Source organism: Chiroxiphia lanceolata, chromosome 1, assembly GCF_009829145.1.
Source record: "Chiroxiphia lanceolata isolate bChiLan1 chromosome 1, bChiLan1.pri, whole genome shotgun sequence".
Taxonomy (NCBI): Eukaryota; Metazoa; Chordata; class Aves; order Passeriformes; family Pipridae; genus Chiroxiphia; species Chiroxiphia lanceolata.
In genome coordinates, this window is record NC_045637.1 from 22,643,269 (window position 1) to 22,668,045 (window position 24,777).

The window sequence follows — 24,777 nt, forward strand, 5'->3', positions numbered from 1 at the left end:
TCAGAATCTAAGAAAAAAATATCAACGTCAAATCTTCTTTACCATGCGTTTTCACAGACCTCACATTATTCCTGCTCGATAGTCTTTAGCCACTTTCCAGAAAGAAACACACACATCACAGAACATTTCTCCTTATCAGATTCTTTCTCCACAAACAAATATTCAAGCCTACACTTAATGCATATTCCTATCTTAAATTCACATATGCTAGCATTGCAGAAGCTAGAGCTAAGGGGTCCATGCAAAAATGCTAATTAGAAATTGCTGTGAATATTGATTCTCTTTATGCCAACTTTTGAAGAGGATCAAACCCTTCCCTACAGTTTGTGTCTGGGTTATCCACATTCAAGTTAACTCAGCTCTGAGGGCAATTGCTTATGGAACAAAACTAAAATTACTGCATCTGTAACAGTGGTATTTTCACTCATTTGTAATTATGACTTCCAGAGGCAAGGCCGTGGTTCTTCTCATCATGGCAAATTGAGCTCAACTATTAAACCCTTCACTGTGAAAAACTTGATTACCTCTTTTGGATTAACAGGATATCTTGTGAGAGTCACTAAAGAATTAGTAAAGGCAAATGGAGCTAACTGACATTGTCCCTGAAGATCACACTGCAAGATACATTAACTTAAGCTTTAACTTGCATTTTCTTTCAGGACTTTCCATTATGCTACTATAACATAGAGGAACAGAAATTATTTTTGCAGTGCTAAGAAGCCCCTACTCTGCAAATGCATAATAAACCACAATAATGAAATTTCAAATTAATCCATGCTTAGAAGAACATGTCTATAAGCAGGGGAGCAAGGGAGAAATTGTTTTTAAGTTCAATCATATCATAGAATAAATAAAATATTCCAAAGTGAAGCTTCTCCATTTACATCACAGTGCATTAGCTACTTCTTGGAGTGGATACACAATATATGACAATGTAGTTCCCAGGACTTCAGACAATGTCAATAAATACAGGAAATAAATTTTTTCAACACACCCACCAGAATGCATAATTAATAATCAGACATAGGTTTCAAATTAATTCCCAGAGGAAACAGTAACTAATAAACTTTTCGCAGTGTACACAGAAGCAATGTGTAGACCAGCTAGATGAAATGGCAACTGATGTTGAATACAGGAACTTCCAATAGGCTTCATTCTGTCATGGGAAACTACACATCTGCCAATACGTTCACAGGTGGAAAGATTTGGGTTATCTTGCCAACCCAAAATAATTCATTGCTACAGGATACAATACACAAAAGACAGACCACACAAAAGGCATAAACTATTTACAACAGCACATCAAGGAAAGACAAGATGCTAGCATGATTTGTGAAAGTCATTTACTCCGTAACAGTGATCCAAATTAAAAAGAAGTAAATGTTTCTAACACTGGTGGCAAAGCTACCCTAAGAGAAGACATATTACCCTAATAGTCCTTGAAAAGGCATGTGAATCTTAAGAAAATATGTCCATACTGATACAGACACACAGAAATGCAATGTTTAAAATAAAAGTCAAGAAGATAGAGATTTCATTTCTTGTATAAGGAATTTTTTTTTATTTCCTCTGCTAAGCATGTCATTGCTGTATGGTAAGGCCAAAGAAGGATTATTCCTAATCTTGCTGATGATCAAATTTTGTTTGTCCAGAAGACAGTTCTAATGTTAAAAATGGAGGCAGCTGAAGGACTGTTCTTGTTAACCAAGCTGCCAAGCATGACAGCTCTTACTAAAAATATTGTAACTGGTTTTATACCGTGGATAATATTAATGCTTAGAATAGTTTTGGATACGAACAGCAATTTTCTTTGCACTGCATACCCCTCCAGCTGTACAGTACAGAGGCTTGCTTCACAACTCTTTACAATTGCAGGATCCCTTTGTAAACACAATCTCCATATGTACTTTCCTACAGTCAAAAGTTTCCGTTCTCCACTCCTACTTTCAATTTCTCCTTTTACATCTCCAAAACAGATGACTGTCGATATTTTCCCCTCTCTTTAAGGACAGAAAAAAAACAAATGAATTTTTTACAACAGAGTATCTGCAGAAATCTCACCATACGAGAGTGACTAAGTAGTGACAACTTCTGAAACGACCACCAAATAGCAGTAGTATAGAACAGAAATTAAAACTTTGCTTTTTGAAAAGTTATTCCCTCCTTCAAAATCGAGTGACTAAATCTCACCTACATGCTGAGTGCAGATATGTGCTTCATAAATTTTCAACGTAGGGATGTTGATGAAAAAATTCAGCTGTTTTACCTCTAAGAGTAACACACAAAGTATTTTTGGCACATTACACATTACAGCACAGCAGAATGTAGAATTTCATCAACTTTGACATCCTTTTCATTGAGACAGTACAGACTTCAGCATTAATAGACAAGGCACAAATAATCCCATGCAATTTACCTAAGTCCAGTGCAAACAATAAGAAGTTAGTATTAATAATTATGTTAAACACACAAAGAATGTAAATTATCTTAACCTGCAAGATTGTACATCTTCCAGAAATTAAAAGAAGCCAATGCATTAAAAAATGAGCTTGAGATTGCTGCAGAGAATGATACCAAGACCAGCTTATAAATTCATGCAGCTTTGAGGCATTCTCCCTCGGAGCAACGCTATAATCTCCCCTGCCTTGAGTTGCCTCTTATGCTCTTGTGGGCACATTATAAGCCAAAAAAACGGCTAAAATGATGGAAAAATAACCCTCAGAAGCAACAAATTGCAGCTGGATCTACAAGCTGAACTAACTGCTCACATATCTATCTGACATGTGGGAAAGCTGCTGGCAGGGTACACCCCTTTACACAGTAGTATGATCCTATGCCCCAAAAATAAAAGGAAATCACATCCTTTGTAAGACATTACAGGTGAGATTTTAAAACTCTCTTAACCTTATAAACATGTCTACAGTCAAAATCTGGCAACACAACACTTCAATAGTGTGTACAAGAGTAACAGGTGCCAAAAGTTTCTAAAAGACTGCCTACGACTTTGTAAGAGATACATCAAACTGTTACATGTTTATTCCTTGAACCCTAATGCCTTCCACTGGGGGTGTGATTAGATTGAAAAAACTGTTTTAAAAAAATTTTGGTTCAAGCAGATTGAGGGGGGTTGAGAGGGCACAAAGCAAAACTCTGCATCCACTATAGATGAGATAGGACAATTAGAAAGGAAGAACACAAACCACTGCTTTGCAATGTACTTAATATCCTTCCTTGCTAAGGTAAATAGTATTTATTTTGAGCTACTCCCTGGAAACCTCAAGCAGCAGGGCCCTGTTTTGCTAAATTAGTGATTCTGAAGAGCAGCTATGAATGCCACCACTATACTAATACATTGAAGTGTTAAAACCCACTATGGATTTGACATAATAGAAAAAAAAATTAGTTCTGTAATATATTAGATACTATACTTATTGCTAAAGGATAATTCAAATTTAAACCACTTAGATTCTAACTAAAGATCCGGAATCAGGGAAATGAGGAGGCAAATGTGTGGGCAAGACTGCTAAATTTAGGATTTGCAGTTTCCATCTCACGTTCCTGCAAATAAATTGTCTAGACAAATATTACCAACTAGTGTTTAGAAATTTTGGGTTTGATTTTTTCCCATAAAATGACAAAAATTAATAATGTGTATTTTTTCCACAGGGTCTTTGTAAGTAATTACAGACTACAGAAGCTCAGATGCTTTGGATGCTCAATTCTTCTGTTGACATAGCATGACACAGAAAGCCCTTGTTGAGTTGTGGGTTGCTAGGGTTTGTGCACATTTTAAGCATCCATACTTTTGAGGACTGAGATCTTCTTTGTATAAATTTAGCCTATATTTCTTGTTCAAGTTTAGATCATCTTGGATTTTACTTCAGTGGATCCCCATAACCATGTAATTCAAATCATACTGTGCAATGCCCTATTACTATTGTTTGATATTCTTCCTAAATCACATATTTTGCAATGCATAACGGTGAAGTTTTTTCCAACAGTTCTGCGAACAGGATTATTTATCCTTTAAAATGATGAAAAGTTCTGGAATAATAGAAAAGTATATTTTGTGTGTTTTTAAATAAAATATTCATATCACTATGCAAATGTCAATAAACCAAACTGATGCACAGGTAGTCTTGATTCAGGTAAATGATACATCAGCATGAACAATCTTAAAAAATGTGCGAGAAGTAAGAAGACTTCTTAATGAAAAACATAGAAATGTTTCCATATGTTTTATGAAGTATTCTTTACCCTTTAAATGAGCACATTCAGATTTAGTCGCTGGCTTTGTTTCAGAGAAACCCCATCTGTACACTACATCGCTTACAGGCACATCTCAGTCATGCAATAGCTATGTCACAGCTCATATATCAAATAAAAATCACATTCAAGGCCACACAACCTTATATACCCGAAGTCTTCCATTCTATTTTAAGTAATCCTAAGAGAGCTCTTATTGCACCTCACTGATGATGTCACATGACTTCTGTAGGGAAACAGAGTCCTACAACTGAAATATCAAACATATCTTAACACAGATGAGAATGATACAAAGTACAACTCTATTGTACTTACATATTCTGGAAGTCTTTTTTTCAAGAAAGAAACAGGTGTGGAACTAAAAGCATAAGAATAGTAGTACTGCACAACATTATGTTGTACTGTGAAAAGCAGGATAAAACACATGCAACTCACAGTAGGCTTAAGGAATACACCTGACTCAGGTTCCAAGACTAGTAAAACTGATTGTCCATGTCAAGGACAGAAAGCAAAGAAGTTATCTAACCTTTCTGACATCAAAGGTTTCAGTGTCAGAAAATTGCATTTCAAACCCAACAGCAAAGACAGCCGAATGGTCAAAAGGCTTCTATCCACATTACACGGCAGTCCATAAACCATTAACTCTTGTAGCAAGGAAATAGTACAAACAGCTATGTTAGAAATCATGAAATCATACAAACCTAAGGCATCTCCTCCACAGAACACCATGAGCAAGCAGAATGCTTCTGAAACACTTCTCTTTTTTTTTTTCACCTTATTATCAGGAAGTTTCCCTTGCCAAAGAGAAATTGTGCAAAACAAAAAAATACCCCAGGTAGTCAGCTAAGTATAAGCACCTTGCAACAAAAACCAACTATCTTCAGTTAAAAAGAGATTCATTCATGCCAATGTCTAAAATTACAACATATCTCTAAATTACAGGTAATATATATAAATATGATTATTTAATAGTTGCTGCTTGATAACTTCCTGAGAAGGTAATGCTTCCAGTAGCATATGAAATAGCTGAGTCACTATAAAACCGAATATTTGTTGCTTTGGTTTTGGAGGTTTTTTCATTTTATAGATTACACTGAAGAATGACATAGCAATCATCAGGAAATTATAATACACTTATTTAATTTCAAACAGTCAGTTTCAGGAGGTTTATCCTACTAACATTTAATAAGTCTTATTTCAAACAGCTGGTAAAGCAAAAAAAAAAAGATGAGCCAACTTCTATAACATGTCGTAGTGAGTAAGCTTAGTAAACTTGTCTCATGATGTGGTATTCTAAGTCTGAATTGTCATAATACTGACAAAACATTTTGGTTTTTAATTGCCACTCACTCCAGATAAAGGTATTAGGTTAATATGCAACAGAATGAACAGAAGCCTCATATAAGGAAGGCATACACACAAGATACAAATTCAGTATATTCAATTTCAACTAGCACCAAATAGCCACCTAGGGTCAACTGCAATAAATAGACACACCTTGAATAGGTAGATAATTCAGAAATCAGCTGGCTTCAGTTAGAAAACTGGGGGAAGCAACATTACAAACAGAAAATTTGTGAAACATCAAGTAACACAAAATGAAAAAGGAAAAGAAGGAAGCCTTGCGATCATCCAGCCTCAATTCTTTTAAAATACAGGCCATGGGATTCTCCTCCTATATGTAAACAACAGCATCAATCTATCAAAAAAAAATCTGTATTCTCAGAAAGTTGTTGTAATCATTAACTATTGTTAACATAAAAAAGCATCTTTTTAATTGGAATTTGTTCTGGATAATGGAACTTGTTGCACCTTAATTTGCTAGGCAGAGATGTTGCATTTCGAATAAATGACTCAGTTGACTGAAATACAGGTAGATTTGCCTCTTACAAAGAAAATTTTTCAGGTGTGTGTGCAATTTCTGTTATGAGTCTCATCTCCTACTCGAAAGTCCACATGAGCCTTACAATGATGAGCAGCTTTTCAAAATTATGACTTGAACAGCATTTGGAAGTCGAGCTGTTTTTTGAGACTTCTGGGAGTACAAGACAGCACTAATCTGAAGTACGACAACCATGGAGTTGTTTCTCAACATTATGCTCTTTTTGTTTATATGATTAAAATTGGGGAAGGCTATGACAAAAAATGGCAAAGAACAAAAGAAAATATTCTCCACTTAAATAAAAAGACTTAGCCAAGAGGTGATATTTGTATTTAATACAGATAAAAGAAAAAGTGAACTACAGAAATTATGGCTTTAAAAAGGAAGAAAGCATCCTGGCACTACAGCCAGTGATTTTCTGAACTCCACCTGGTAAGCAGTACGCAAACAGGGAAGCACTCATTAGGATACTTAGTCTCTGAACTGTGATTTTAAGTGTAACAGCACTAAGAAGTAGCTTTCTAATTGCCAAAACAAAAAACCTCTCTACTATCTCAATGTAATAAAACATGACTCTTTTGTGTAGAAAAAAATGAAATGCGTTTTACAGAAATGAAGGGCAAGTCTTTTCCCTTTAGATTATGAGATGCTAGAAGTCTTCTACTGACTACAACTTATTATTAATGAAAACAATTTCAAAACAGCAATAAAGCAAAGTCAGAGCTGGTTAAAAAATTTACAGTGTGGTTCATAGCCATATGAATATAGACCAGCACATTAAAGCTTCAAGTTTCCCCATTCTTTGCAATAGAAACTTTTGAAGTACTATAAATGAATAGAAAATAAATATATTATCAGAATATATTCAATTATATTCAATATGTGCAATTACATACAAAGTAAAATTGGTCTTTCAAACTGCAAAGGAGATCAAGGAATGTGATACATACACAAAGAAATTTTTATTCCAGAGATAGATAAATCTTATTGCATTACAGCAAACAAGAGTTTCAAGGGAAAATTAAACATTACAAGTGAAAATTAAAATCTTAGAAAATCTAAAAAATCCACATAATTAACCTACAGATACTCATGGCATTTTGAAAGCCTAAGAACAAAGCCACTTGGTGCAATAAAACAGTCTCATGTTCACCCTGGAAGCATTTGTACAGTTAGATGCATTCCATAAAAGATTGGGCATTATTAGAGAAACCTGAATGACAACCTTCATAACTCAGACTAGCTTCAGAATGTAACAGGAGGGAAATGCAGAATTCAGTTCTCTACAAAATCATCCGTTTTACTTGCACGTGCACTTCAAGGTATCTTGTTATAAAGTCTGCAGCTTCTTTTTCTGCAGCCAGATTTTCTCATCAAATGCTACCATAGCAAATGCAGCACCTGGCTGAATGCCTGATAGACAAGTATTAAAAAAAAAATCTTTTTCAGTGAATGCTCTGTACCATATTTCTTTATTTCATGTCACAACCATGAGTCTGGACTTTTTAGTGCTTATTGCAATGCCATAAAAACTGATCACCAACTCTTTTCTGTTAAGCACTTTCCCTCCAGTTTTGAAGTTAGAACAGCTTTCTACTGACATCGTTAGAAAGAAAACTCGCATAAAGGCTTACACTCAAACTCAGCAAATCATCTAAATGAAGGCAGCAAAGGAAGTGGGAGGGCATGAGATGCGAAGACTGAGATCCTGACAGTAGTTCAGTCCAGTACTATTCTCCTTTTCAGATAGTATTTCCTTTGTATTTAGGAAATATTCTGTACGTGTAAAGAGAGTTTTTCAAGACTTCATGCATATTTACAGAAGGCAAGTTTTGTGAATTAAAGAAGGAGTTGTTCTTATCGCTGAATATGGTAGAGGTACTACCTTGGTGATAAGCTCAAAATCTGCTGGCAAGCTGTGTTTCATTGATAACATATGGGACTCTGCAACATACGAATAGACAGCAGCATAAAAGTGATCCCACTGGGAAGGTAGCCTGGACACGAAGTACACATCAAAGCAAGTTTTATAAAAAGCTCTCTTGAAAGACAGAAGATCAAGTGCTTAGCACTTTGGTGATCACAACCACCTCATCTAAGCCCAGTGAACGAAATACTGAGTTAACTGAAGAAACCAGGAGCTGTGAGAGCTATAGCAAGATGCAATTATACGAGCTTTCAACAGAACTGCAAATGCCGTTATATCTCTGTGTCAAAGCTTTGCCTTAAAGCTTACACTCAGCTTAAATTGAATAGACAAATATCTATGGACTACTAATGCTTCTGAAGTTACCTGGTTTGTTAGCACAAACTGTATATTTTTAGATGCAATTTCCTGAGACCGTAGCCAGAATAGTGCTATTCACCCTTCTGAACTGTACATTATCTTTGTTAGACACAATTCCACAGCATTTGAAAAGCTATTGAATACACACAGAAAACATGTTATTTAAAAGTCAAGAGGGATTCCAAAAGAATCTGCAAAAAGATTAAGTATAATAGATATCTAACAGGTGTTTTACATTGTATACACTACAATTCTAAACTTGCCACTCAGATGTGCACTGCTAACAGCATACCAAGCACACAGTTGTAACTACTTATAACAGCAATATTCGCTATCAAGCATTCAAACAAAAATTGCATTTAAATCCTGGGAAGCATGAAAGACAGTATGACTAGGTTAAAAAAAAACAAAACAAAACTATCCTCCCTGTTGCCAATTCCTTTGTTTATAACACACCATAAAAAAAAAAAAAATTTGCTTTGGTACATTTTGGACGGAAGGGAAGACCCCTTCTGGCAGGCAGGGCTGCCACTCTCCTCCATTCCACTGGGTAAAAATGGACTCACCTCTGATTGCAAATGCAACAGACTCTTGTGATATCCAAAGTGTCTCTGACAAAACACCGATTTTATTCTTAACTCTAGTCATCCTTAGGAATTGCTGAAGTTTGAAAACTTTCCTTTTTTTAAGCAAACAACTGAACCAAGTTCTTATGTAACTCCTTTTGCTGAAGTCACTGTAGATGGATGGCTGACTTATTCTTCACACTGGTAACAAATCTGAAGACACTCAGAAAAGAGTGATTCTGCGTCTCAAAATTAAACTGAGGTCTGGACTTCTTAGATAACACATTGGTATATGTGTTAAAGGAGAGCAACAGAATTTATAGTCCTTAGATGGCCAAAATTTCAGAAAGCATAAAGTCAGAAAACTGAATGGATCCAGCTATCCAAAAACAGGGCAAACATTTGGAGGATGTATTTTTGCTATCCAAACTGACACCAAAAGACATTATATAACTTCTGAGTACAGTCCACTGAGTTCACACTAAATAGGCTGATACTGAGATAGCAAAGAATGGATTTTTCTTAAAATATTTTCTTTGAAAATACATAAAAAGAAAAATATGTCAGAAGATAGATGAAAATTAAAATCTTATGAACTCCTTGACTTGCTAAAATAGTAAGTTGAGACAGCTCTAAGTCAGTTTATTTCGCCAAACTCTTTGGCAAATAAACACTTGAAGAAAAGTACAAAGATCAGTGTTTACAGAGCCATAGTGCTGTCTACTCTCTTATATGGATCTGAATCATGGGTCATCTACCGCCACCACCTGCATCTCCTAAAACGCTTCCATCAACGCTGTCTCCGTACAATCCTAAACATCCTCTGGTCAGATTATGTGACCAATACATCTGTTCTAGAACAAGCAGCAGTCACAAGTATTGAGGCCATGTTGCTGAGAACACAGCTGCGTCTCAAGGATGAAGGACCACTGCCTCCCTAAGATCTTATTTTATGGTGAACTTTCCACTGGCTGCCACAAGAGAGGAGCCCCGAAGAGAAGATACAAGGACTCCCTGAAACAACATCTCAGCCTTGGCCACATTGATCAACATAACTGGTCTACTCTGGCCTCCAATCGGGAGGCCTGGAGACACACCATCTATAACACTGCTGCTTCCTTTGAGAACGCACGCAGGATCACTCTCGAGGAGAAAAGACAACGCAGAAAGAACCGTGTCTTGCAGAATATACCTCCTAAGGAGTCTTTCTGCTGTGCCTTTTGCAACTGGACGTGCCTGTCTCATATTGGCCTATTTAGCCACCAGCGCACCTGTAGCAAACGTGGATAGAGCCCTCCCCAAATCCTCGTTCACGAAGCCCAGCCATGATGATGAAGTCAGTTTAAAAACACTTTTTTGTCTTCTTGGCTTGTAGTAAAGCAAGTGATTAATTTATTAGTATTGTTACTCATTATTACTTCAAAAATTTTCGCCAGTAATTCCATTTACTAAAATACTTGGTTTAAGATGATTTGGCTGCATCACAAATCTGAATTTACATATAGAAGAATGAAAAATGCTAACTAATGCAAGAATACAGCAGTTGACATAACAGAAGTGGTGTATCCAGCTGTGGTATGGCACACAAACCAGGTAAAACCCAAGCAATCCATCATAAGAAGAGAACTCAAAGTAGCAGCAACACAGTCAGTTGGAATTCTTGCATTTTGCTCTAAATCATCCAGTATTCATTACTGTCAGAAAACAGAATCAGACTACAATATAATCCCACTATGGTGACAATTCATTTGAAGAACTAAATGTAGTTTCTCAACAAGATCAGACCCCTTAGAACAATTAAGCTTTTCTTCAAACAGCAAGTTTCCACGTTTTAAAATTGGAAGATTCGAATAGGACTGGAATAGGTCAAAACACCCTTGGCATCAGTCAAGAAGACTCAAAACATTTCTGTAACACTACCCAAGGTCTGCATTTCTTCTTTCTCAATTTCTGTGTTTTCTAGTCACTCCTTTTGCCCTACAATAACTAATGGGGGGAGAGAGAAATGGTTACCATAAACCCTGGTTCAGAAAAAGCATCTTTAATAAGAAAAGCAACATTTGAAGCTACCACGCAAGAGACAATTTTCCTCATCCATACCTAACTGATCATGTCCCCTGTTGTTTATTAAAAAAGAAAAAAAGAGGAAAATCAAAAGGAGAAAGGAAAAGAGATCCTGAGTGAGATGCAGCAACAAAGCTAAAGTGTAAAGAGAGGAGAAATCAACATAAGACTATGTAATATCTGGATTTATTTATCATGTTAAAGAAAAAATCAGAACAAAACAAAATGAAAAAAAAAAGGCAAAAGATATTTGGGTTGATCTTTATCCACACTAGACTTATGATGCAGTTGTAAAAGAAAGAAATTAAGACTAGGAACTGTGCTTATTTAGATGATCACCAACTAAAACAAAGGCGCTTCTGGAAATAGCTCTGATTACTTTCTCTGAATCGACAGCAGCCCTGGTTACAAAGTATGTTTTGGAGGATGTTAAGCAGATTTAGGAGCTCTTATTTTGCATAAGACAAAGCTCTCAAAATCCAGGAGCTGTGGTTAAACATAGAACTCTGACATCTCCTCAAAATCTAAGATTTTAATTAACATTTCGCACAGTGTGATATGTATCTTTACAACACTACAAAGTAAGGAATACTTGTTTCAGTAGTACAATACTTCAAAGCAAGATCAAAGCAGCTACATCTGCTTGTGCCATTTTTGATTTTCCTATTATGCTTCACACAGAAGGGACATTCACTGGCTACTGTCAAATAACACTGTAACAGAACACATCCCTTTCTACACTAATTCCTTAATAATTACCCTCCAACAGTAAAATCAAAACAGTAAAATCAAAACTGTAAAATATTAATTTAGGAGTTTTTTTGCTTAGCATAGTTTCCTGAGAATCTAGTGTTTCACTAACTTTGTCTGCCTTATTGTTACTACTTTTTTATGTTACTGTGTATTTCTACCATTGGTAGAATTTTTCTCCAAAAGAACTTCCCACCTTTAGAGACATCATACTGACTAAAAACTTAATTGCCAAAGAGCTGCTATAATTGTAGCTCGGTATTTTCAAGTAAAAATACAGTTTCTGTCCTTACCATTACCATATTACATGTACCTTGCAATAATTGTATTCTATGACTAAGAGGTGGACTAGACACATAGAAAAAACCATTAATTCTTTACTGCAAGGAACACAGTAATTACTTCTTGTACAGTATGGATTTTTAACAGCTTAACAACTCTTCCACATGATATATTCCAGAAGAAGAATACATTTTTCTTGAATATCCATGCAATTAAAAAATAGGATTTGGATCTATAATCTCTAGGTTTAAAACAATCACAATGTATGTAGCTTTTATAAAAGCCAGATTTAATATAAAAAGAAATCATTTGTTACATCAGACTAAAAATTGCTATTGCAGTACATAATGCTCTGGTATCTTTCTATGGCAAGAATACCACTGGTATTTATCCTCTTACCTTGCCACAAGAAATGAAAAGTAGCTTTCCATGCCATTCACTACTACTTTACATAGCAGTAACTTTAGAGAGTACTAATATTTTTTATCTCTTAGTATTGTGGACACTCTTATGAGTTTTAAGCAGCAGTTTGATACTTGGAATCTGTCAAAGTACAACTTAGTGCAATTTTTATTCGATCAAGACTACATACATTACATAAACTCACTACTCAAGGTCAGCCTTCAATACTACATATTTGCAAACAGAAAACATGCTTCTACCACATTTAATAGTTGCTTATTCTCAAACTTTTCTACTTTTGATTATGACTAGGCGATTTTTTCCTAAAGCAAAGAGTACTACTAAAATAAACACATTTTTACTACATAAAGTTCCTCACAGGAACTTCTTCAATTTTATCTTTACTATTTTCTCATTTCCTTCATATTCCTTAATCATCTATTCCATTAAAAATTTCCTTGCTGATATTTCTTGCCTCCGAGATCAAAACATCTAATTAGCCAGTCACCTTACAAACTGCAAAATTTATCATTCTAAATACAAAGAAGGAAGATATGCTATAGGGTGTTACAATTGATTTTAGAGTGATTCAAGTTGTTTCTATAAATAAAAAGAAATAAGTAAACATCACAAAAAGGTCCAATGAAACCTCAAACGGAAAACATTATATCATAATGAACATAAACTATTGATCATTTCTTTGTGCTACTACTTAGCACTTGTATGCATTTTCATTTTCTTCTCAGAAAAACTCACTACACAAACTGATCTGATATCCTACAAAATAGGATTTTTTAATCTGAAGGGGAAAAGGAGACATATTGACTTCTGCAATTTCCACAACTGTCAAACTAGCACAGAGTGATGCTCTAATCTGGAATTAAGTCATGTCATACCTTAGTATACTCACTAATCAGACAACAGTATGACTGAGTTTGTACTGATAGAATCAACACTCAGGTTAAATCTAGTTGGCATGAGAATTAGAATTGGAAATGGATTTCAGAGTCACCATCACCAAGTTTTAGCACTAGTTAGGACTCCTCAGTTATAACTTTGTTCTACTGTTCAATAAGATCAAAACCAGCAGTTAACAGACTTGACATATTAGCAGCCTTCCCATATGTATGAGAAGGTTGTGATGAAGGATTGTAACAGAGGTGCACAGGGGAAGGATGAAAAACAACGGTCATATATCGAAATAAGAAAGCTTCTGTCAGGATAGGAGGAAAAGCTTTCTTGCCATGAGAACAGTCAAGCAGTGGTACAGGTTGCACAGAGATGTAGGGTGTTCTTACACTTGGAGATTTTCAAGATCTGACTTGGTAAAACCCTAAGGAACTTGGTCTGATCCCATAACTGACTCCGATTTTAGAAGAAGACTGAACTAGACACTTTCTGCAGTCCCTTCCAACTTGAATTTTCTGACAACCCTTTTATTTTTTGCCAGGTGAAAAGAAATAGTTGTCTTTTTCTCTTCCGGAAAGCACTGTTCAGCCAAAGACAGTGTGACTGGCATCGATACTTCTGCTGTAGAATCTCTGCACAAACCTTTTTCTTAAAAAACACAGATGTCAAAAAAACACCATGACCTTCTCATTGATGATTTATTCTTGCATGAGCAACCACTGATGGCTCTCTGGTTCACTCTAAATTTGACAATGAGCTCTCTGGGCCCTGCAAAAAAGAATCTTTCCTTCTGTTATCTCTGAAGCTTTCTTTTGTGTGTGCTCTGAGCACTTCTCAGAAAATTCACATCTCCTGTTATGCAGCAGATTCATGACTTCTGTTCTTCTCAGTCTTCTTGTCATAGCACTGAATTCCAGTAGCTTAGTCTCAACACACTCTATTGCTCTTACAAAAGAAGCCACCATCTCAACCTCCCTGAGAGTTTTTCACCTGATGCAGTACCTGGCAGCTAGAATAAGGCAAAAAGGCAGCCTTCCTCTCTGCTGTCCAAGCACATCTTTCTTAACAGAACAAGAAATAACACCAGATTAACAGCTGAACAAACAAAACAGGTGCTCTCAGTCACAACTTCCACTGCTATTTGTGCAAATAAACTACAGACTGGACTAAGAGCACTATTTATAGCTCTAAGCTTAGGTGTCTTGGTGTTTTGGTAGCCCACCTACATACTTAAAGGTTTGCTGTTAATTTCAACATACACACTGAACTAAGTTCTCCTGCAATTCTGAAATAATTCAACTTAGGAAACTTATATACATTTATGTATAGCTATGGATTCCACGCATGCATGTATTCCTTTCACAACTTACTGGGTTTTTTAGCTTTTCTTTTTCTCCTTTATGGTGCTGTTGACAGAATGTATACATTCATTTTCACCACAAGAGACATTTAAAAAGTCTCAACTGAATTTTGAAGCATATTAGATTCTTCAGCACAACATCACAAATCAAAGCTAAGCTTGTATGGATGCCTTAAGTATGGCTACCACCATTCTTTTATCAGAATACTGCATTTTTCAATTTCAAACCTTATTGGTGTACATTAATTAGACCAGAAAAAAAAAAAAAGGTAATCATAATTACTGGTTTCCATGCATACTTGGCATCAATTGGGAGTTTCCTATTTCAGGCCACTACAATCATTGCTTCTGGCAGAGGAAGATACTCAGCAAGATAAATCTGACTGATTACATATTGAAATGATAAAATGTCCCACTTATCTCCTTTCAGTGCAAGTCAGTTTATGACTTAAGAATATCACTGAAAATGTCTACAATAAGAGGAAACAAAAGCTTATACACAACTCTATTAAGCTTAAACAGTTAAGCTAAAGAAATATTGTGCTTAGGTTGCTTATCCATGCTGGTTTTCCATCTGGAATTATTGTTGATAACCTACCAGACTTTCAAAGAAATGTACAATGCATAACAATAGTACTATTTACACACTTCATTCTGAGCCTACATGAAGGATAAGGACACATGTGGGTAGTCACCCACCCCAGACACTAAACTGTTTATACTGCACAAGTTTCATACAGCCGTGTCCTGCAACTCCCAACCAACTGTTTAAGAGAATACACTCTTAAACTTTGATTTTAGACAGAAAGTTTAATTCATACGCCTCAAAATGAAGGTCAAACTGGCCATGCTATATGGAACAAAAAAAGGTTAAATGCCAATATGTTGTAAGGAAGTGATTGGAGCTGAACAACCTGCATTACCGCTACACTTTGAAATGTTGGGCTTTTGCTGGCTTTTGTGTTTTGGAGTTTAGTGGTGGGGACCAGGCAAGAGGAAAAAAGTCATTTTAAAAACAGGGGTATTAGAAAAGCAAGTCACTTATTTCAGTCTTTTTCCTAAGTGGTTAATAGAACTACGCAGCAGCTCCACATCCCTTTTTTATATGTACACCTGGGAAGAATACTGAATCCTGTTACTTTCCTCAGTGTTACCCTGATGTGGTTTAGACCAGATGTTTAAATGTTACAGTATGTACATTTTCTTCTCTTCTTCCAAGGCAAAAGCAAAATAAGAGGAATATTTGACTTCACTCCACAAGAGACCTATTTAATAGTTTGGCGGTTATGTAAGTAAAGGTAGCTTGGCTAAGTCAATGTTGACGACATACAGAACGACATGATCCTAATGAGTTGGAAAATATTGGCTCTCATGAGATTCAACCAGATGCTACTGCGCTGAGAAAGCTACTGTATTATTGAATTTCATTTTTATGAGGTAAAATTTATTATTCAACCATTAAGGTATCCCACATGAAATCTTGCATAAAATAGTTTTACAGTTACTTTCTGGAAAGTAGATTTTATTTTAACTTTAAGACATCATTTACATGAGGGATTCAAATGCCTATTTGATCACCTTCAATAGAGAAATGTAAGGTCTGCAAGCAATTTTCCCAAAAACACCAGATTAATGGAACCGAACTGTCAACAAAATAATGAACTACCTGAATAGGACAAGGAAAAAGTGGTAGCAAGTTCCAGTTTTCCAGAGTAAACTAAAGCCACATGTAACTGTGTACGTATTTTCTTGGCAGGCTGAAATGGTTAGAAACTGAGTGCTTCAGGTACTTACTAACAAATAATGGAAAAAATACACAGTAAAATTACTCTATAGGATTAATCATGCTCAGCCTTTGAAAGATCTTAACTGGTGCCCTTTTCCTAACATATCGGCATTTTGTACATTTATTTTTGTTTAAAAATTTGTATAATAATAATTGTAATAATGTTATTAACATCTATACCTGCAATAATGTAGAAAGCATGATGTATTTCAGATTTATCTTTGTTTCCACTTTTATAGTGATTGAAACATAAAATTAGGATGTTTCACAAGCATGTGCAAGCACAAGAACTAACATCATTTAATTGACATGTAACATGCTGTTGTACTTGTACTCCAAAGGATTATAAAATAAAACCAAACCAGAAATTTCCAAAGATTGTAGATTGAAGACTGCTTTGTTCTATTTTTCTATTTTAGATGTAATGCATTAAAAAAAGTTAGTAATGACTTTTTCTTGACCCGTGGAAAAGAGCAAAAAGTTGTTTGCAGCTGTTTTATCCATTTCTTATGTTGCATTTTGTCACTTGTATTCCCATCTACTATTTTAAATTTTCTATTCTTTTTGTTCTTGCATAACTATTTTGGGCAATATGCATCAATCTTGTACTTGAATGGTAAAGTCTATTCATTCAAGTCGTAAGTTACATTGTTTACATTATCTCAATTTTTTTAATTGCCTTGGCTTCTCAGAACCCTAAAAACACCAGTCCACATTTGAAAAGAACCTTTGCCAAGTAGGCATTTAAATATATGGATTACAAAAGGTGTCACTGCAACGAAGGGAGTTAAGTGCTTTCAATAATCCCATTAAATTCCATACCAATTATAATTAAAAACCTGCTCTTAGCAGAATTAGATAGTCTCAGCCTAAGAAAGACTAAATATTTAAACATGTTTATAAAAATATCTATCTATAAAAAAATATCTTTCTTGACATACTCGTTTTATCCGTCCTCCACAAGTTCTGAGCTCAATCAGCTAGTTCTTTTTACTGGAAGTTTTAAGATAACAGACCTTACTAATACATATGACAAATACAAATTTTAGGTAGTACAGACACTTCATTTTTAAATTCTGTCAGAAACCAAACACACACAACTTGCTTTTGAGACTTCAGATTTTATTTTTTTTTTTCAGACAGCTTGCCTTTGGATAAGTTAATTAAAAGAGAAACTCTAAGATGATCTGATAAAGTAGCAATCTAATAACAAACTAGGAAATATTTGAGCAGTGTTTTTCTCCTACTAGGAAAAGGTTTCTGAAGAGCAAGGGGAGGAAAGTAGACAGGGAACAAAAGAGCGTTAATCTTAAAGCAATCTTCCCTTTCTTGGTATTCTATTAATCTATTCTGAAGAAGAATTTGTAGAAGATAGAGCTTGGAGAGGTTCTTCTGAATCCCTAGACCAACTTCAGCCTCAATTACTTTTGAAAGAAGTTTTGGAGCAGGAAATCATTTCTGCTCCAGGTAAAACTTTAGGACAGAATCCCAGACACCAGCTATAAATTCTGTTCATATGTTTGTGGAAATACATAGTGTAGTTACCTTGCAGACAGGTTCCCAAAGAGGCTTTTGTACCTTGTGAGCCTTTCCACAGCATGTCAAAGGGCCAACAGACACCTGCCTTTCTCTGAGGTTTTTCCCTCCTCCTGCAACTCATGTATCTGTATTTGTCTTCCTATTAACTTTTGCCTTTCTTAACTTGTATTGATTTTCTACTTGAAATTTTTCTACCTGCTTCTCCTTGTTTTATCTTCCTCTGCAGCACTCTTCCCTTTTTATTAGATGATCCTCTTTCTCAGTTTTTTATTCTTTTCTATTTTTTATTTCTTTTTTCCCCTAATTTCACCTGTTCTTTTCCTACGGAATATCTTAGCACATATTATAAGCACAGTTTAAGTGATACAGTTTTAAAACTGGAAGAGATGGTTGTGTTAGAAAAAGCATACAACTATGGACCATAATTGCTGCTAAAAAAAATCTTTGCTGAGAGGATGCTCGTGGTATCACTTCTGAGTTCAAGTAATACTGAATCACTATGCTACGGAAGCACATCACTCACAAAAGCACCTGGCACAAAGCCCCAATAAAGACATAAGCCCCAATAAAGCTGAGCAACAACTGTTTCAGCCCAATAATGCTTTTCGATCACACATGAAAAGTGGGAATACAGACACAGGCAGATGAGAAAGATGTAGGCTGTGTAAACAAATGGCAAACACATTTCAGACTAGCTATGTGCAAGTAGTTACTAAAGAAGAAAAATGTTAAGTCTCAGTATATTTCAAAATGGGTAGAACAGATCTGGGTGAGTAACTTATAACTAGACCATTTCTGTAACAGGCCACATTTCATTCACAGAGGACAAAAAAAGCATGTTGTTGTACTGTGTATCAAGAATGTGTAAAATCCTGTGATCCAGCCTGGAGCAGGCAGATTTGCTGAAAACCTCTGGATAACAGCAGACCATTAAAAGGAAGACAAACTACATAAGTCCTTTCTTTTTTTTTTTTTTTCAAGAATAATGTCATAGATGGGCAGGGCTTTTTTACTTATTTTTAACAGGGGTATAAAAATCTAGATAAATGCATAGCTATTTGTCCTGCTATATTTCCAATTAGTTAGAAAGATGGCTTTTAGAAGTTTGAAAATGCAAACACAGAGGATAATTTGGGCAACTGTATTCATGAAATACATAGTTCATGATTCTTTTCAACAGCAGAATGAAAGTAAATTATATGAAAAAAGAGATTCCCTGAGAAACAGGATAAAGTGAAGGTAAGGGGATCTTTAAGCTGTTGTTAATTTTTCCTGCAAGAAAACTACACTTTCATGGAAACATAATCGGAAAAAGCAAAGGAAAAAAAGCAAAGAGCTATAAAAGAAAATACAGCAAATGTGTTTATACTTGCATTTTTTGTACTAAATTGATCAAAGAAACAATTAATCCACAACACCGTGCGGATGGAAAGCTATTTTCTCTAAGTACTACTTTTGTGTGCAGCTAAAAATGAGTTGGCTCAGATGGAAAACACAATGCCATTGACAAAAAGGCTATTATTTCCTTGAGATGTCAGGCTACACAATAAAAGCTCATCTGTACACCCACAAAGATTCTCAGAGAGACAATGGCTACTGCCAGGCCCACCACATGACCCGTCTAAGGCCAATCTGCACCAGCCCAGAGGAACACGGGGGCAATGGCAGGCAGGAACTCCAATCAAGGACTCCCAAGGAACACTCATCAGCTGTTGTTTTATTTTGGAGAAACTAAATTGAATATTAGTAAAAGAATATCAGTGCATTATCCTCATAGTTACTCCACTGGAAAAAAAATGAGAAAAAAGGAAAAAAAGAAAGAAAAACAAAGAAAGGTAAAAGAAGCATCGAAATTCAAACTTCCCTGTGCAAATGGAGTCAGGTAATTTTTAGAAGCTTACACACATACACATTACTGTTAAAAGTATGTGAAAGCTAACACTGAGTATAAGGACGACTTTCAAGACATAATACTACATTTTATACACCAGTATTCAAACAAAATGTAGTTGGTTTATAGAATCAACAAAGACAAAAATTAGGACAAAAGGATAGACAGCAATCGCTTCATAGCCTTGAACACAAAGCTGCCTTCATCTAGTTAATGCAAAGCACAAGTACAGAAGTATAAAATTTACCAGGTCAAGCGTTAAGCCATGAACAAGAAAAGATCAAAACAAGTGTACTATATTGTTCATTTACTTGAAGTACTTAAAATGTGTGCTCCAGATTTTTATTCTGCAGAGATATTGTTAGCAGAGTTGTATCACAGTTCATTAAACTGACAGACTGAAACATGTTAAATGATAGAACAGGCTAGTTTGAAACTGTGCAAGCCCTAAGACCATCTGAAGTGATCAAATGACTGTAATTTCAGATTTCTCCAAGGTGTGGATTGTAAACCTGCTACCTTCAGAAACACCAGGACTTGAAAATAAAACCTCACCATTTCATCCTAAGGCAACCCACACACAATGAAGGATTAAAAAGAACAAGTGACTTTTGTGAAAGCACTTTAAACACTTATTCCAAGGGATACACAAAAATACAACACTTTTGCAACACTAAATCAACATAGATTTAACTTTAATATAAACAACAGGAGTGAAAAAGAAAAATAAGATTGAGAAAAACAGGACTGAAAGACTTCCAGTAGTCTAATCCACCATTCTGCTTCAAGTCATGACTTTCTACATCTGAATCATTCTCTTAACACATTCTCCAAGACTGGTAATGATGGAGATTCCAAAATATCTCAGTTATTCTTGTTATGGGTTTATTCACAACAAATAAACAATAACAGCTATAAATTACTGTAGCCTGCATAGAAATCTAAAAAAAAAAAAAAAGTCTACTTCTGGATGACCTTTATGTACTTGAAAATTCTGGTTTCCTCTGTAAATTGGTCAAAATGCTTAATTTATTTATTAAGGATGACAGGTAACGAATTTCATTATTTATGTCACCAACACCAAAACCTGCATATCTTCAGCAGTTTCACAACAGTTAAGTAACATTTATTTATGAAACTGGATGAGAAACATCTGCAGCCCCTCTAAAAAATTCAGTGTATGCCATTGATTAATAAAGCCCTTAATAATCCAACTTCACCTCTGAATGATCCTAAGTTACAACATTGCACCATATAAGGTAGTGAGGGGTGGATGTTTCAGATGAGGAAAGCATGGAAAAATTATCCTGTATGGGAAAATTAAATGCATCCAGAAATTGGTGCCAAGGAGTGAAGCTGGGTGGCTTAGCTTACATCCTGGATTTTAAGCATAAGCTATAAATACCCATATACACACAAAAACCATTCTGTCTGTTAACTACTATAAGTAAAAACCTGGATTTAAAGGATATAGTTGTATTCACATTCACTAGCAGTGCTCTGTACCACTATAAATACTTAACCAAAAGCATCACATATTTACCTGAAGTTTGGAAAACCTCATTCAGCAAAGGTTCATTCACCATCACTGAACTGACATGTCCAACAGGATGAAACCAGCTCTGATAAACAGTTTGAAGCAGAAGGGTTTGAGCTCTAGTTGCTTGAATGGTCAAATTAGGGAGCTCAAAAATGCATTCTGTTAGTGGGACATGAGCTCGCTTGGTCCTGTTTAATATGGAGGAAAAAAAAAAAAGGAAAATCAATACTTTGGTGCATAAAAATAACAATTTTAGAACTTAGTCACAGAATATCAAACTAATAGCAATTAGTTTGTAAGGTTGGAACTGCATGCCTATTAGGTTTTTCCTTGTAAGAGCTGATTCTGCTTATACTGAAATGAAACCTAAAAAGGACCTGTTACATGATTTAACTTTATATCTCCCTCCAAAACATGACAGGAAAATTCATATATTTGTATCTAATTATCTCTTGATTTTAAAATACTTAATAAAAGTAATTCCATGTGCTCCCATCAAAATAAGAGCTATTCAAAATTATTAAGTTATTAAAAATACAGAAAACACCTGTTCAAAAACTGAATGTTCTGAATTTTTTTATTTAAAAAGTTTACAATGAATTGCTAAATGAGATATGGCCAGTGACCCAAAAAACATATAGAGAATATTCATACATGAAAATACAAACAGGCACATATTCCATATTTCACTGACATAGAGCTCATTAAGTAACTATACTATTTTTCAGTGCCTTTTACCTTTTAATTGGGGAGGAGGAACAGGAGGGGATAGGCAGTGGTTAGTGCAAAGTAAAGGACATTTTGTTTGGAAATAAATTCTTCTGTGACAATATAATCCACCATCAACAAGAACACTTTACAAAAACCATAGCAATGTCAATAACTTACTTTTTCTTCCTAATACACACACTATTACCTGAAATGAAGCAACAGATTGATTTACTACATTCAACAAAAACTATAAAGGTTTTTTAACCCTCTCATTTTGGAGCCTTTTCATGAAGCACATTTACAAGATTATTATTATCACCCTAATCACCTCCTGTTCCATCACTGAAACATACTTGTGCTATTTAGCATTATTTTCTCTAATGTCCCACATGGCAGGGGCAGTCGGAATTAGATGATCTTTAAGGTCCCATCCAACACTAACCATTCAATGATTCTATGATTCCATGAAAAATAATCACTGATGAACATATTGGTTCATTCTCATTCTGGAGAATGAGAAGATTTTAGGGACATTCTTAAAGCCACTTATAAATAAATAAAAAAATGTTCCTTAGCCCAGAAAAAGAAGTGTGCTTTAGCAAAATATTCAGGGACTGAAGATGCAATACATGCAGACGCTGAATGGCTCTTCAGATCAGAAAAATCAAAACCTTTCAAGGAACTCTCAGACGCAGTCACAAAACACCGCATCTCCCATCTGGGTCCAGAAGAAAATGCTTGCAGCTGCACGACCTAACATTTGGGAGAGAACGACAGCAGTACAGACTCTGCAGGAGGCTCAATGAATTCAGAAACAGGCCATTCCTGATGCTCAAACTCTAAAACCTTTAGCAGAATGAAGTGACACAAAATTCCAGTAACAAGACTTCCTTGAATATTCTCCACCTGATTGGGAGAGTGGCCCTTCAAGATGACTAGAGGGAAAAATACTTCACTTCTCAGTGATAATTATGCTCTAAGTGAAGGAGCAGAAAAGAAAAATATTTTGTTGTTAACACTTTTGGCCCATAAGCTGCAGATAAGGCCTGTGTGACATATGAAACATGGTTTGGAAATAAGTATTCCAAACATCTGAAGACATCTAACTATGTCACCTGTGTTGACATGGTGGTAACAGCCAAAGGCAGTGGTATGACTTGGAATTTGGACTTGGGCATACCAGCTTTCACCTTAAATCACAAACAGAGCTCCTTCCTTAATTCCTCATCAATACCAGGAAAGAGCAAAGTGAAAGCTTTCTTTCTTTGGTTTGGGTGGATTTTTTTTGTTTTTAATAGGAGTCACAGACACCAAATAGTGAGCTAGAACAAAAGTTACATATGCCCTGTTCTGGGGAACTGTGGATCTCCCACCTGCCTTTTCTGCTGACAGCCAGGTAACGATCTACAGAAAACCACTTTGGCTCAGACAACCAAAAGGAACGAAGAGCCTGGAACTTATTCTGACCATCTCTACCACACAACATGTACAAGAGGACACACAGAAATCACCATCTTGTGGATACAGTTAGATAAAACATGTCTCTCATTTCAGCTCCTCTTCAGATACACAAACAATCCTCTGTGCAAATGTACATATATCCCTATAAAGACTCGTAGAACAACTCTGGGTTTCATGAAAAGCACAAGTGGAGACTACATCATTGTGACCTTTCCTGATGTTCATGTCAAGTTAGAATTCGAACTTGTTTGCCTAAAATTTCCTAGAATTTAAGTCCAAGCTCGGTAATCTATCAATTTAAGCAGAAAAGGTGTGCTTAAGCAAAGGAGTATTCAAGGTAATTCTGTACTTAGAAAAATCCATTCCTGTAAAACAAAATGGTGCATACATTATAAATAATTTATTTTAAAACTCAAGATTAAACAGACAGCACAACCCATTTCTTTTACATAGAACTGAAGTTGGACAACTAACTATGCGTGTTCGCAAAACTTTTGCAGGTATTACCTGGAAAGAAATGGAATGCATGGTGATATCACAATGTTTCCTGGTATTCTTTTTTTCCCCTCCCTCCCAAGACATGTACTGTAATCCATTACTATTTATCTCATTACAGAAGTGCACTGTAGCATTTTTCCTTTCTGGTATTCTTCCTTTTGTTATCCTTTCAGACAACATGTTTTTCTATTTTCCCCCTCTTATTTCTGAATACCATTTTGCAGGATTAAAACTAAGTATTACAGAACAAAGTGTCTGAATATTTCAAAAGACGGGTGGTTCCCTAGTGTAAAACTGGGAAGGAAGAAAGTAGGTAGAAAACATTTTTCAGCAAAATTCAGGACAAACATGATTCTGCAATAATTCCATCTAAAATAACAATTTGGTATTAACAAATTCATGTACTTTAGAGGGAAACTGAGGAGCTGTGACAATCAAAACATGGAATATGGCACTGGAAAAGATTTTGCTTTAAAAGTTTGACTCTTCAACTAACACATATTACAGCTACTGTATGACCTATGTTACATTCAAAACTAAGAGTTTAAAATAAAATAGTCCCTTAGGAGTAGTAACAGTGTAT

General features: G+C 35.4%; 1 protein-coding gene across 1 annotated transcript in view; it reads right to left on the minus strand.

The window, feature by feature from the left end:
* The window catches only part of VPS13B (vacuolar protein sorting 13 homolog B), a 424,599-nt gene that overhangs the window by 318,243 nt on the left and 81,579 nt on the right, over positions 1-24,777 (minus strand). Inside the window, 1 exon segment of the mRNA XM_032708140.1 lies at positions 21,528-21,712. Within this exon segment, the coding sequence (XP_032564031.1) occupies positions 21,528-21,712 (185 nt within the window).